The following is a 16,833-nucleotide window of genomic DNA, read 5'->3' on the forward strand; positions in this document are numbered from 1 at the left end:
GAGAGAGCTGGTGTATTCTCTAGTTTAGAAAAGGTGGGCTTATAGTTTCTTGGAATGCAGAAGGTTTTTCCTCTAAAATTCAGGCACCTCACAAATACAGAATCGATTTTTCAAAAGTTCATTTAAATAATTTCATGTCATATTCTTTACATGTATTACTATTCATTAAGCTAAATTTGTTGCAATTACCATGCAATTTTGAGTGGTTTTTCAGTGTGCTATTTTGAGAAAAGATCAAGGGATTTCTATTGAATTGATACCATTAACCACATTAGGAATAAAGATATGTATATTGAACAAGGTGCATCTTTTCATTAAATAAGTCATCACAATCATTTAAAGGACTATCTTGCTGGGTCATAGTTTTAGAGCTTGATTAGAAAATAATTTTGTTCTACATTTAAATGTGTGTTATTTATTATGTAATTATTCAAAAGTGACTTTAATTAGCCCATAATAGCCAACACATTGCTGTCAAAATGGAGGATTTTGAGTTGCAGCCAGAAAAACAGTAGCAATGAGTGTTCCATTTGAGGGAACATCTAGAGCATCTCCTGTGTACAAGGCTAGAGTCAGCGCTGAGGGCCCAGCTCATCATTCAGGTGCGGGATGGGGCAACTGGACTTGGAAACTGATGTGCTAGCTGGGTTTCAGTGTGCAACATGCTGGTGTAGGAAATGTTTTTTCCATATAAATTTAATTGTCCAGAACACTGGAATAAAAATAAGTAGTACATGGTTAAAGTAGAATAGATTTATCACACATCATTTTTACTCACTTTTCCCCTGCTTTTCTGAAGGCAGTAATATCAGAATAAAAATTACATTGAACAAAGTTAAACAGGCAAGGAAGATTTAGTCAAGGCTATTGCAACAGGAGAGGTGGGCCAGATTTCAGCCTGAGCGCAACTCACTGAAAACAAACAAACAAAAAAGACTGGAGGGTATTTAAGTGCTGGGATGGATGGATTTGGGACCAACTATGCTTGCAAATGGGCTTCACCCAAAGGAAATGTAAACAAACTATCTCATGTTTTCATGACGGGGGATAGTTTTACAATTTGCAGCATGGAGCCCACTAAAGTTAGGCTCCCACCCTTTCCACAGAAGTTAGGAGATAGGGGCGCTATCTTCTCTGATGTTTATATTACAAAGAGATGGCTCCCAAGTCCTCCATATTTACACATCAAAGGGACAGATAAAGTAAAGTATTTAAAATTACAAATGCCCTAAGAAATGGAAGGCCAGGGGCCCAGAGGCAGGAAGAAGCCTATCTTTGTTTGGTCAAGTTGACATCAACTTTCCCAGCAACCAGTTTTTATTCAACAAAATTAGTTTCTACCAGGAGTTCAGCAGAAAACAAAATCACAAGCAAAAGGTATTTTGTGTGTGTGTGTGTGTGTGCATATGTTTTTTGTTTTGTTTTTTAGAATATAGCAATTTGTATTTAATTGAACTATTTTGACCTTTTTCTGAGGTTTGGACTTTTTTTTTTTTTTTAACAATATAATGGTTGTCACACTTTAGAAAAGCTCTTAACAACATTTTAAAAGAATTGTGATATGCCACCAGAAATGAATATTAGTTATGGCAAGGACTTTGGAATTATATAGAACTAGTTTGAGATGCAGCCCTTTCCTGGTCTTGGGAAAGTTACTTAGTAGTTTTGATGCTCAGTCTCCTAGTCTGTAAAATGGGGAGAATGTGGTTAATTATGAGACTGGAAAAAGAGGATTCATACACAATGCTTGGCAGAGTGTCTGGCACATACCACATACTAAGGGTTTAACAAATAATTATGACACATCCAATGATAGGTGGAGGACCCACTGCTACTAGCACTGGTTATGTGCCAATGGAGGCATTATTCTGCCTTGTAGTGAGGTCACTCATAAGGCATTACACATTTGATCTGAGTAAAAAATCAGCACAGTCTCTTTAGGTATTAGAGAGAGTGGGCTCTGTTAAAATGTTTTAACTAACATATGATTGGCCACTTATAATAATTACTTAGCATATAAGTGAGTTTGCTAAGTGAGATTAAGCATTTACTTGAAGTCTGTAAAAAATAGATGGTTGCTAATACAGAAACCTCCTACGATAAGCAACAGAAAACTCTGTTCAGTAGTGAGTACAGCATAAGTTTTTAGGCAGCCTGTATGCATCCAGCCTTAGAGCATTAATAATCACATCACAATTTCTTATTGGAAGATGCTAAAATATAAGAGCCTGTTAACAGTATGGCACATGTCCTGTTGAGCTTTGGAAGAAGACAACAAGATGCACATCCATGCTCTGAAATATTTAACCACCTTGAAGGGAGGAATGTAGCACAGGTTTAGAAAAATAGAAGGTAAGTTTATCTCTTACGAAAACATGAAATCCAGGAAGGATAAAGTCACGTTGTCTCGTAATTTGTGTCAAATACCTGTTTTGATAATGAAATTGGCTTCCTGTGGCATTCTCTTGGTACCTCATTAATTACGTTTGCTCAGATGATATCAGAGGTAAGCCAGCATATTCTGAATTCCACTCTACAGGACATGCTGCCTCCATGAGAAGCCAATATGCTTTCATTGTTGGCACATATGCTCCAAGGGGCAGCAAATGCTACATTTGGCTTTAGCCTTCAGCTCTCATCTCAACACAGTAACTTGTCGATTAGATCACTCTCATCATGAGTTGCTCCTTACTCATAAACAAAATGTTATAAGAAGCCTGGCACTGGCACTGGCAATATAATAGCAAAGACCAGAATACTTTACATTTTCCAGGTTAAAAATAGTGTATTAAAGATGTCAGTACAGCCAGAGGCCATTAATTACATTAAAAAAAAATAGGAGAAAGAAAAATACTGACATTGTCACATCTAAGAGCACACTAAAATATTTTGTTTCATTGAGTAAACTTGAGAAATCCCAATGCCTGTGTTCAAATCTCAAGTCAGCCACCTACTGTGTAATTAGAGGCAAATCATTGAATCTCTGTGTACTCAGCTTTTTACATCTGCAAAATGAAAGGAATAATGTTCAATACTCATGACATTGCTGTACTGATAAAAATGAGACAATGCATCTAAAGCACTTCACATAGCCTACCACAGGAAAGCTTTGATAATATAAATTAGCTTTTATTAGTAGTAGTAGCAAATTAACTAAATAGTAAACCACATCATAAATGGAAATATCCCCAAACAAGAAAGGGAAATGTTAACGATGGATACTTTAGCATCTAGCAAGTTTTTCAAAGTATTTCTAAATTCTATCAGCATAAAACTTCTCTCAGTGACCACTAAGATGGGAGCAATGCTTTAGCTGGATAAACTTAGGTTCCTATGGTAGGAGGAGGGCACATATCATCTGCTCTTCTTACTTCATTTTTGGAGGGAAAAAAATTAGGCTTTTATACTAAACCAAAAGAGAAAGAGAGAAAGGGAGAGCGCTTTTGAGAGAAGAAATGATTAACTTTCCTGCTTCCTTCCTAGGACACTCAGGAATACTCCCAGCAGCATGACTTACCAGGCACACCTACCCACACAGCCTTCCCACCATGATAGATGCCTTGTCTTTCATATTTCCTAATGCTAGACTTGACACACTTCCCTCTAATGGGCTCAGAGGGGAAGTTATCTAATCTTTCACCTTAGCTATTGCATTTTCACCAAAAAGAATCTGATCTTTTTCCCAACAAAAGAAAATTGAGACAGCAATAGCTTCATGACAGGAATATAAAGATGATCACCCAAGGCAAAGAGACCCAATTCTAAATCAGGAAAATTGTACACTGCCCCATTACACAGAATGACTCGGGTTTATATAGATGCTGTGCGGGCACCCTGGTGGAGGAGGGGTGCACCTAGGACCCAGCATGCACCTCTGCAGTGGAAAGTCTACTTTGGATTTCATCCAGAGTACACTGTGCAATTCCAGAGCAGGGAAGGAAGTGAGGGAAAAACTTAACAATTTTAGAAAGAAACAATGAAACCTAATCAAAGGAGTTTTTACCAATATAATAAGACTTGCTGTCAGCTATTTATTACCAAAGAATAGTCTTAGATGATTGATTTTATGACACCTAAAACATAAAATATCATAATAAAATTTTGAAAGAGAGAGAAATGTAATTCACTCCAACCGTAGGAGCCAGAGAGCACTGATCCATTAAAGGCAGAATGTCTCACAGAAAAACAGAAACAAGCTCCACATGCAGCACCACAATTAATGGCCTGAAACAACATGCCCTACAATGCAAATGACCGTTTTTGCCACCTGAATTCGCAAGGCCTCTTTTCATGAAAGGGAAGTCCTCAAATACAACTACTCCCGGGGAGATAATGTCCTCGATGGTCACTGCCACAGCTGATTGAGACACTGTGTGCGGTGCATATTGCAAAACTGTATAATTGGTGGGACAGCTGCTGATTCAGTACCTTCTGTGTGGAAGATGTAGAGAAAACAATCAGATAATCACTGTTTTTACAAAGTCCTCATCCTCCTCAGATACTTTCATACTGAATGCCCTACCTGATCTGATGCCCACAGTAACCCTGGGATATAAATAATTTATGTGTCATTATCATGTTTCTGATAAAGGAATGTTAGCAGAGGATAACGAACTGCGAACTGTCACTCAAAAAGTTAAGTACAGGACCTAGACTAGAACCTAATACATAATTCGATATTCTTTTTACCACTCTTCACTGCTTGTCTAAGATTCTGTGGGAATGTTAACTCCCACAGCAAAGGACAGAGAGTTAGCAGCAGGTGAAGAGGAATGTGGCTGGAAGGAGTAGAACTGGGCAACTGCTTAGAAAATATACCTAAAGGCCGGGTGCGGTGGCTCACTCCTATAATCCCAGCACTTTGGGAGGCCGAGGCGGGCGGATCACGAGATCAGGAGATCGAGACCATCCTGGCTAACACGGTGAAACCCCTTCTCTACTAAAAATACAAAAAATTAGCCGGGTGTGGTGGCGGGCACCTGTAGTCCCAGCTACTTAGGAGGCTGAGGCAGGAGAATGGCGTGAACCTGGGAGGCGGAGCTTGCAGTGAGCTGAGACCGCACCACTGCGCTCCAGCCTGGGTGACAGAGCAAGACTCTGTGTCAAAAAACAAACAAACAAACAAACAAAAAAAGAAAATACACCTAAAGCGCTAAGTGTTTTTACACTTAACACAGGAATAAAATCAGAAACAATAACAAATTGATCCACAGTGATAAATGCAGATACACTGAGTATATAAAATGTTAGTAGCCATAGACAGACCAGAGTTTGAATTTTGGCTGTGCCATTTATAAAGTCTAAATAGCCTACGCTCTTGGTGACTTAGTTTTCTTTCCTGTAATGATAATACCTACACCACAGAGTGTTATGAGAAATAAATCAGATGAAATTTATGTGTAAAGTGTATAGCACAGCAATTACCATTTAATAATAGTAAAAATCATGGTTGTTAACTAAATAAAATAAGAAACAAAATATAGGTGTTGCAGGGAAGTCATAGTAGCTGTGTTAAGCATCAGTTGACAATTGAATAATGTTAAAATATATGGAAGAATGTAAGAAAGGTTTTGATGAGGGTTTTGATTACTTAGTTAAGTAACTTCACCCCCAAGTTATTGCTAAAGTTTTCCTGGAACTATTTAATAGCTTGGCTTTACCTATTAATTTGGAAAGGAGGAAGGAAAGGAAAGGAGAAAGGAGAAAGGAGAAAGGTGAAAGGGGAAAAGGAAAAGGAAAGGAAAGGAAAAAGGAAAGGAAAAGAATGACTTCAGCATTTTCTTTAATTAGGTTCTCTATTGCCCAGCAGGAGTGTAATGCTGCAGCTGTGGCTCACTGCACCCCCAAACTGCTGGGTTCAAGTGATCCTCCCACCTCAGCCTCCCCAGAAGCTGAGACCACAGGCATGCACCACCATGCCAGGCTAATTTTTTACATTTTTGTAGAGACAGAGTCTCCTCCCTTTGTTGCCCAGGCTGGTCTGGAACTCTTGGCCTCAAGCAATACTCCCCTCTCAGCCTCCCAAAGCACTGGGATTACAGGCATGAATTACCGTGCCCAGCAACCTCAGCAACTTCTGAGAGAGAATTGGAAGGAATGCTGCAATATTCACATGCACACACATTCACACACATGCACACACATTCACACACATACTCCTCATTACTCTAGCTATAATGTTGCCATTTTTGTCTTACTATAAACCAGGTTTTCCAAAAATTTCTAGTTTCAGGCCTTAAGGATTCTGTGGAATCAATCTCATTTTTTTGTAAAGATAGATTATTCAAATTTCTATATATAAAAAAGGAAATTGCTCTTAAGTGATTTCTGGATGTATATATTTTTGGGTGTTGTAGTCAATGAGCTCCCAGGAAGAGAAGCTATTTTGGTATCAAGAAGCTCAGTTGAGTTGAAATCAGTTAATAAGGAGTATCATCTACATTTCAAAATATAACTCTTCTTGCATTTTTCTGGAATGTAATACATTTTGATGAAAAACATATACAGACTCTCTGGGGTCCCTAGTTTTGAAACTGATTTTCTCAATTATTAACTATATGGCTTTCTTCTGCTTGACAACTACGGAAAGCTGGGCCTGAGTAAAGAGACCCTTTTCAATTCCAATAGCAACAGGACTGAAAAGCACCCTAGAAATTTCTACAACTACTCTGAATTGAAAAAAAAGCCTCAAGTTAGCTGTCAACTATTTGCAGTACTGTGGATGTCAGATGATGTTGATGTAAATAAGGCATCCAAATGAATCAAACTGATGATTCAGTTAACTTTAAATAGCTTAGTGACTTTAGTCATTGGGATTAAGTGACATATTACCTTGTAGCATAGGGAAAGCAAATGCAGTATTTTCATTATTGTATATTGATCCCAATTCTCCCAAGCACAGAAGAAGTGATTTCTGATTTAATGAAATAAATATTACATTTATCGTTTTTACTGCAGATATTACAAAGGTTGAGGGTTAGAGAAGTAGCGAGTTAAAGAAATATGCGATGTTAATGTCAGTGTTCAGCCCCCTTGCTTAGCACCTTTACTCGAAACTTTAAAATCTAAGGTCTCTCACTTTCTTGCTCTGTCTCCCAGGCTGGAGGGCAGTGACATGATCGTGGCTCACTCTATTCTTAAACTCCTGGGCTCAAATGGCCCTCCCACCTCGGACTCTTGAGTAGCTAGGACTACAGGTGTGCACCACTATACCCAACTAATGTTTGTTTTAATTTTTTCTAGAGACAGTATCTTCCTCTCTTTCCCAGGCTGGTCTTGAACACCTGGCTTCAGCCTCTCAAAGTGCTGTGACTGCAGGTGTGAGCCACAGTTCTTGGCTTTCACACTTTCACATTTTCTTAATGATTAGATTCAACCTAGTTTACACTTGAAAATTTATCAAGTTACAAAAGTTTTCATCTAACTATACATAAAACATGCAGTTTTCATCCAGTGTGTTCAATCTTCATTAGAGTTTGGAAGGTGAGAGAACTAATAAGAAAGAGAAACAGAGTCACAGGAAACTGTCAAAGGACCAACAGTCTAGTTGAAAATAGACAAAACTATTGAATGAAACATTTAAGTGAGATTTTACAATAGTATGGAATTAATGTTAAAATTAGTGATGTGATATATGGTTGAGAATTTATTTATTTTAAAAAATTTAATAGATGTTATTGGATTACTTTCTAATAACAATCAAATAATTATTAAGAATATTCTCACCACCATTGAGATCTCTTCTCCACTTGCTTGTGTGTATTTTTCTCCATACTTCTGTTAGGTTGTTTGTCTTTTTTCCTATCAGTTGACACACACTCTGTATTTTAAAGGTATTTACTCTTGGTCCGTCATATGTACTACAGATATTTCCCTCCTCCTTTGTCATTTTCATTTTGTTAATGATATTATGGCTTTTGCCACATAAAATGGTTATTTATGGGGTTAAATATGCTCATCTTTTTATTATGGCTTTATTCCATAGTATACAGTCTCTGTGATAAATTTCATGTCCACCTTGAAATTTCTTCTCACTCTCCCTTTAATCTCACTGTGCTACAACCACTCTGACTGTTGTTTAATTCCTGAAAATTAAACTTTGTTTCCTCAAGGTCATTTGACATGTTTTTCGTAGACTCCTCTGCCCACTTTCACTTGACTACTCTCTACTCATTTTTATCATAAGTGTCACTAATCCAGAAAGATCTTTCTGATTCTGCAGTTGCAATCAGAAACCTTTGTCCTACTCCTGCATGGTACCTACAGTTTTCCTTCATCATGCATATCCCAGCTGTTACTTTAACTGTGTGATTCCTTCTTGAATGCCTCTCTGCCTCACTATATTTTAAGGTCCATGAGGACATATACATCAAGTTTGTGTCGTTATCTCCTATACCCTCAGGAACTCATATAGTCCCTGGAATGTTAACTATAGCTCATTGTATACTCGTTGATAGAAGGAGGGGATTTTCTTAGAGAAAAAATCATAAAAGATGGGACATTTGAGCCAAGCTTCGAGAAATAAGTACTATTTAAACAGGCAGGAGATAAAAGGTTATATGAGCAAGGCATAAAGGTTGAACTCTTTTTGATATGTGAGGAGTTGGGGACAGCAATAATATTATGGCCGTAACTTCCTTTGACAAATACGGAAGACAAATTGGAGTAGGTAGCTGTGAACAGACTATGAATGGCCATGAGAACAGTAAGGACCATGGTGCTGGAGTAAGCACCATAATAGATGCAAACCACAAGGATACAATGACTATGTAAAAAGTCTATGAAGCTTGTAGATGACTAAGCTGCGGACATATAGTTTACAACATACTGAATAATTGAAGAATAAGATTTGTAAATACCATGATCCTATGGCTTCCCCTGGAGATGAGGGAGATTGTGCATATTCCTCTGTTTATCCGTTTTCAGTGTCACCAAGGTAATACAGAGTGTGGACGTCCATTGTCTCTTCTGTTCCATGTGGTACCATTTGAGGTAGCAGCCTGTCCTAGTTGGGTTTCTCCATCTAGGCACATGATGTCTAGCATCCCTTCCCATTCAATACCCAGATCTCTGGAGAAGATAATGAACCTCTCAATATCAGAGTGGTGGCCCCTTAACTGCCCTTCAAATGCATGCTTTGGTGGTTTTGAAAGAAGCAGAGGAAAATATCAGAGACAGCAGCCAGGCAGGTAGCCAAGGTTTACTGATTTCCAAGTTCTTTCTAAATCTCTGATGTATTGAGGAAGGGCTAGGATGTGTCAGACATGTCCTCTCTCAAGACTTGTCTGACCTCCATAAGTGTACTTCAGAATGTGCAGGCATGGGTGGAATTGGTGGGAGGGAGAATGGAAGGAATTTGAAACATTCAGCATCCCTCACTTCTTACAAAACCACAGCATGAGTTGAAATTAATGCATGTCATATAAATCATTGTGTCCCTGCTTTCCTACAAATGTAGCATTTAAACATGGCTTCTTGTGAATGATTGCATCATAATTGTTTCTTCTGGCCTACATTGTATTGAGCAAAAAAATGGGAAAAAGTAATAAACTTTGTTTTTTTCCAAATGGGGAAAAAAAACTGTGCTAATCTCAATTCACAAACACCCCAGGAGGCTACAATTCCAATTTTCTTTTCACAGTATTAATGAAACTGAGTACTGGAAAAGTCAAATCTTCCCCCTATAAATCCAAAATCACTTTCAAGGCTAGCCTAGAATTATAATAACTTCCACATCTATTAGACACAGTATAGAACTCTGGTCTAATGAGGTCACTGTAGGCAACACTTTTTCCTAGGTGGGTTGGAGACAGAAATTTAAAATCTATTACTTTAAGCTTAATTTATGAGAAAGCCAGAAAGACTGGTCAGAAACTCTTAGTGAGAAGAAATTCAGTAAATGCATCTTGCCAAGCATTTTTTTTTTTTTTTTAAGGATCATTGGAAGACAGGACATCTAACAATTCTGGTTAGCAGAATGATATGTGCTGGGAATTATGGAGTTTAATGATCCCTTATGATCCCCTCCTGATCTTAAATATATAGCCTATGGGTTTTTTTTGTTTTTTTTTTTTAACCACCACCATGTTTTATTCTTTATTATTTCCTAAGATTGGTAGTTTCCTACAATCTTTTCCTCAAAGCTCAAAAGCTGAATTTTCATTGTCGTCAGGTTATAATGATACTCTTACTTTATCCTTGGTGTGCCAGGTTCATAGTTGACGACATACACATACATTAACGGTCTATACTGAAGAAATAAAACCAGCCTGAAAAATTACCTAGAAACTACAAACTTACCTTGAAAGTTAACTTTGGAACCAAAATATATACATAAGATTACAGTAGAAGAACAGCTCATTCAAGTATACAAAATAATTCCATAAAAATGACAATTTGAGTGATAAAAAGAGCATCTGATGGCATGCTAATGCCTTGGTGAACTTGTCAATAGAAAGATAAGGTCCCACCACCCACCAAACCCCATTCTATATCAGGAATTAGGATTTTAAACACCATTTATCATGCAGAGTTGCAAAAACATAGATCAAGATCAGTTTTCTTTAATGACAATAATTGATTGCTGTTTCCAATTTCAGAAAGAAAAATGAAGGATGTCACTTACCATTGCAAAGTGAAATCTCCTTGGAAAAATTTATTAACATTCAAAAATGTATCTTTCAAATTCCTTAGTTATTTTAGCACTTCAGTTGTTAATCATTATACTAAGTAATTGCAAGCTTTAACTTCTATTTGCATATGCTAAGGTATGATTAGATATAATCAGACAATGCAAACTGATAAATATAATGCAAAGTTTAATGGCTTAATGTGCCTCCATCATATCACCAGATGCATCACAAAAGTCTTTTAAATTGGTGATCAAATATTATTTGTTTTGACAAACCATACAATTTTATTTGCAAACAAATTTAGAAAGTTATATTTAGAAGTAATCATGCCAATATGAAACACAAAACCTGTTCTGGTGAAATAATCACACTTAGACATTTGTGCCAGTAAGAATTATTTCACATTGTGTTTTGAAATTCGGAACTCGAAAATAAATTTTGTGGTTTATTGAACACCTTCTTGAGTAATACGCTAACCCATGAAGCAAAAAGTCCTGGCCCCTGCTGGCCTGACCTTCTTCATTTACCTGGGGGTTGGGAGAGCCCTTACAAGGATAATTCAGGAGCTGGAAGAGCAAGGCACAGAGGCAATAAAGAAGGGTAAGTGGGAGGAGAAATACAGAGGAGAATGGAGGAAGCAACAGAGGGTGCGAGAAGCTGGTAAGAGATGAAGCCTGCACTGACAGACCTCTCTGGTCTGTACTAAAGTCTAATGTGTTTCTTAATTGGATCTAAATTTGTTGTAATTTGAGGAAATGGTGTTCTTTCACAGATACTGTATCAAAGACTATCAAAAATAAAGAAATAACACATAGGGCGATTTCCTTTTCTGTTGTTTTAGTTTAAAATAACTATCTCAGCAAAAGATAAATTAAAATCTTAAAGATTTATTTTTTTACTTTTCAACGCAGAGCAACAGTTGCATTTATTTTTTCTGTGTGACAAGGCACTAGAATATGCCTTTAGTATTAACTGTTCATTTTCCACAATGAATTATCATCAGAATTATCATCATATATGAACAAATTGATTTAGAGCATAGTGCAGAAATACGTTACTAACTGTCCAAACACTTGATAGCTTATGTTTACCTAAGTTACCACAATATATATTAGACAACAAAAAACAAGAAAATTCACAGGATTCTTGATAAATCTACAGGGACAAAGCAGACCATGTGGAAAACTTCTAGAGACCACCATATCTTACCAAATGCTAGAAGAGAGAGGAAGGATTAAAAGCTACTTTTCAGTGGTCCTTTAAGGTAACATGCTTTATCAGTGCAAGAGTCCCAGGAATTTTTCTATAGCCATTTGGCTAAATGAATCTCAGAAGTAAGTAGGAAAGAAGTGAATACAAATATGAAATGGGTCATAACTATTGTACTGCTCTATTTCCTTTCTAGAATAATCAGTAGCTTCCAAATCATTTAGGTTAAAAATGCCAGCAAAAGTCAAAAGCCTTTGTATTGTGATGAAGGTACGCATTCTTGCTCTCCTCGCTTGTAGTAGTTCACTGTCAGTCCTACTGAAGTTTTCCATTGACCCGAGTTCCTTATGCCCCTGGGCCCAATATAATGAAAGGGCTACATCGGCTTAATTTTACCTACACGTCGGAGTTAATCTTTGAAGATTCAAGACTTAAAGACTTAAGCTTATTTGTGTGTACTCCATTATTTTAGCTTCCCCTCCTTTATTCTCTTTTACTTGCTTTTTTTAACAAGTTAAATCTTTTTTAACAAGTTATTCTCTTTCACTTGTTTCTTTGCCACGTGCTGGGACAAAGAAAGAAAAAAGGGATGAAAGTAAATTTTAATTAATTACATTATTCACATTTCAGCACTGCTAAGGAAAAAAATATGTTGCAGATTGCTTTAATTTTTAAAAAATATCTTTTAATTTATTATATAGTGTAGAGGGAATGCAAAATTCTTAAATCCATGAAATATACAAATTAATTATAAGTTTCTCTTTTTTTTCACATTTTAGTAAATGGCTAAGATGACTGCATTTCCCTTTTATATAAATTTTGAACAAATTATATAAAGACATTTAACCATATTAGTCATTGATACTATTCTCTACATTTACATTAATATAAAATTTCATCAGAGATTTTTCAGTGATCATCAAAATAAAGCATTAGTGACAATAAGAGAAGCCACATTTATAATTCATGAATATATTTACATATCTTTGGCCTTTTATTGCATATCTGGGAGAGATGTCCCATTAATACATAAATATTTTTTCTTTTTTTTTTTTTTGGTTGAGACGGAGTCTCGCTCTGTTGCCAGGCTGGAGTGTAGTGTGCGATTGCAGCTCACTGCAACCTCTGCCTCCCGGGTTCAAGCAATTCTCCTGCCTCAGTCCCCCAAGTAACTGGGACTACAGGTGCACACCACCATGCCCAGCTGATTTTTGTATTTCAGGGTTTCACCATGTTGGCCAAAATGGTCTCCATCTCTTGACCTCGTGATCCACTCGCCTCGGCCTCCCAAAGTGCTGGGATTACAGATGTGAGCCACCACGCCTGGCCGACACATAAATATTTCTAGTCTTAGAAGAAACGTTAAGAAAAATTTCACTTAGCCTTCAGATTTGAAGCATTAATAGAAAAAGAATATTAATTAATCAGTTAGATATGGGAGTAACTACCTATTCCAAACATACCTATAATAATATCTGCTATGATGGTTATTACAATTTTAATGTGAATCTGGGGAAAAGAAAGATAACATGTTTATTGGGTTTAGATTTTAATTTTGGTAGAGCTTTTCTAGGTTATATTTTTAAGAAACATGATATTTAGATTTTTTACATCTGGGATTTACATCTGGGTTTTGTGTAGAGATATTTTTAGGCCTCATATGACTTAAGCAACAATTTGGCTAGTGTTGCAAAAAAGAAAGTATTTTCCTTAAACAGGAGATGTTTTCAAATGCATATGTCACAGGTGAAGTGTTTCAGGCCGTGTTGTGGTCTTCGTGACCTCATTCTTATTTTAACACGAAGTTGCTGTTATCATGCTATGTGCACAGTTGTTTTGAAAACCTCTCCGAAATATTTTAGCAGATAAAAATAAAATATTTTTTGATAAGATAGTCCATTTACTATACCAATTCCTTATTGAAAAAAATACATGTCTATTCTTAGTATACAAAATATAAACCCTCCACTCCATTAAAATTCTCAAATTTTACTGTCATAAGCTAAATGATTCAAATGTTATCTCCATTCTCCCTATTCCCTTCTGGCAGACAAAGTAAAAGTGAGGTAATTGTGAAAATGTGTTTAAAATGAAAGCATTCCATCAAGTTGAAAAAATGATTTAGGTAACATTTAAACAAAATTCCCTTTTTAGTTCTTGAGACACCATAGTAAAAGAATGCTCTGTAAAATGAAAGTTTTCATTTAGTGAAAGCAGCTGAGCTAATTGGCACACTTTGGCAAAGATGACTGTATTTAAAAGAGAAAGTGCTGCCTTTGGTTTGTCAGGTAGTGACAGAGTTACTGCAGTAGATTCTATTCTTCATGAGAGGAAATTAATTCCTGTAATCAAATACTGTGGAGTATAGTCTTTGTCTCCTTTCACCTTGTCCACAGAAGCAACTCCAAAGCTTTTTATTCAGCCACACTCCATGGGCTTTTGTAAAACAAGCAATGACATATTCAGCATAAAAAGTTTTACTTGCTACATTTTGTAGCACCAGAACACAGCATATTGCTACTTTGAGACTGAGAGCTACTACTTTGGAAATGGCTGTATTTGTGAAGGCTTTATTTGAGGAAGGAAAAGAAAATCACAGAAACACACACACACACACACACACACATACACACACACACACATTTAGGCAAAAGAAATCTTGGTGATATTTGAAAATGGAATTACAAAGCAGTATAGAGCCATATGTTTGGTAAAATGATTCCTGGTAATTAATTAACAAGAACTTTTGCAGAAATATTAAAATTAATTACTAAATTATGTTTAGTAGTGAAATAAAAGCACAATTTTAGTCTTCTTGACTTTTCAGTTCTTACATACACATGAACACACACTCATACACACACATTCTTATCTAACATATATGCAATTGTGAGATTATTTGTTCATTATGCATAATTGGCAAAGAATAGTGTTTTGAAAATTGTAGCATTTTTAATACATTACATCTGAAAAGTAATATTTTTATGTAGGACAAGTGAGAGGATAGAGATTCAGGGAAAAACAGAAAACACAATTCACAAGGGAAAAATGACCTACAGTCGGAGTAGGATGGAGTCGTCTTCTCTCTCTACAGTTTCTATCCTTTTATATCAAAAAAGTTTATTATATGTAGAGGAAAAGAGCTGCCCCTTCTCCTCCTCATATCTACCAATTAAATCTCAGGTCCATTCTTCCCCATCAATCGTCAATTTCAGTGCCTGACCAAGCCTTCAAGAAGACGTAGGCACCCCAAAATCCATTGCTGTCATCCAAGAAAGAGCCTTATTTATACTTCGGGAAGACTGAAGAAGGGTTTTTTCAGTTGAATAAAACTAGACTAGCCAGTCTTCTATTATTATCTGTTAGGTAGTTCAGAGTTTTGACTAAAAAATCAATCTAGACTGTATTTAAAACTGAGAAGGAATATTTTATTACTTTCTCCTCCAAAGTTCAGCTTGGGAGCTCCCCAATCAATTAATAAAATACACACACACTTATGTAAACAAATGAATCTCCAACAAAATGGAAATTGGTCTATTTTTATTTATGAAAGTGTAACTAAAGTTATACTTTAAAAAGCAGACAGTTAAAATGTATGGATTATCTTATTGTTCAATACTGTATTCTTTAAAATAAAAGGGAATATGATTTCTAAAGTAATCCTCAATTTAGTTGTCCTGATTCAGTCTAGAGTTAGACCTATGTTCTAGAGCAACACCAATTTGATTCTTATGATTCCCTCTAGTATTATAGGATAGGGCTGTTCTGCTTTTCTTTATGTTGGGTTTGTGGTGTTTTTACTTAAGCCACCCACATGGCCCTTTAGAGCTAATTGGAGTTTATTTGGGACAATGTTTACCAAACTCTGTGAACAAAATTGATTTGTGAAAAAAGAAGACACAGCAACGAATCTCTCCCAGAGAACTTTAAATCGCAGTCCCTAGTTTTTAGTAACCATGAGGCAAAGGGATGGCTACATTTATCAACAGCATACCTTTCCTAAAGCATAGGTGCTGTTAGAATTAGATAATAAATGTTAATATAGCTCTCTGGTATTCAGTGAACTCAATGATCACTTTGTGTTTGTTCTCATCCTCTTTTCTATAGCCAACCCAACCCGAGCAGGCGGCAGAGAGCCATACCCAGGCTCAGCAGAAGTGATCCGGGAGTCCAGCAGCACCACGGGTATGGTCGTTGGGATAGTAGCTGCTGCCGCCCTGTGCATCCTTATCCTCCTCTATGCCATGTACAAGTACAGAAACCGGGATGAAGGCTCATACCATGTGGATGAGAGTCGAAACTACATCAGTAACTCAGCACAGTCCAATGGGGCTGTCGTAAAGGAGAAACAACCCAGCAGTGCGAAAAGCTCCAACAAAAATAAGAAAAACAAGGATAAAGAGTATTATGTCTGATCCCAAGATCTTAAATGGACACTTGTATAGAAATAGTCTTCATTTTATCTGAGACATAATATAAACTTATTTACTTTCCTTTTTATGAAGCACATACAAAAGAAGACAGGGAATGCAATCAGGAAGGAAAGACTTTTTAAAAAATAAAAAGTATCTCATGCTCTTGTTTCTCAAAAAAGAAAAACAAAAAACAAAAAACAGGGGCCAATAAATTCCCTAACATCCACAGTGTTTTCATTTACTCTGCTTGTCTTTATGTTGCTGGAACATTTCTAAAAGACAGTGATGACCGCACGCATTCATAAAGCAAAGGAGTATTACAGCATCAAGGCACAACACAAAAACCAACACAAAACATAACACAAAAAAGAAGCTACCTATGATCCTGGATTTAGCCAAAGTGCTAGCGCTTTCCTGAGAAGTCAGTTAGTCCAATTGCCAGAGAAGACTGTCCTTTTGAGTGACTCAACCTGCAAACCTTTTAAGAGTTTGCCGCCTGGTGCAACTGGAGCAGTGGTTGGAACTTGCATTTGAAACAAAGTGCTGGCTTTTTTGAAGACTTGTGTAGGAACACATTC

General features: G+C 36.6%; 1 protein-coding gene across 44 annotated transcripts in view; it reads left to right on the forward strand.

The window, feature by feature from the left end:
- Positions 1-16,455, forward strand: part of NRXN1 (neurexin 1) — a 1,121,298-nt gene extending 1,104,843 nt beyond the window's left edge. For all 44 annotated transcript variants that reach the window (XM_054548195.1, XM_054548164.1, XM_054548166.1 and 41 more), the window contains one exon: positions 15,948-16,455. In XM_054548195.1, the coding sequence (XP_054404170.1) occupies positions 15,948-16,255 (308 nt within the window). In that variant the 3' untranslated portion in view covers positions 16,256-16,455. The remainder of the gene's footprint in view (positions 1-15,947) is intronic.
- Positions 16,456-16,833: the final 378 nt, after the last annotated feature.

The sequence above is a fragment of the Pongo abelii genome, chromosome 12 (genome assembly GCF_028885655.2).
Source record: "Pongo abelii isolate AG06213 chromosome 12, NHGRI_mPonAbe1-v2.0_pri, whole genome shotgun sequence".
NCBI lineage: Eukaryota > Metazoa > Chordata > Mammalia > Primates > Hominidae > Pongo > Pongo abelii.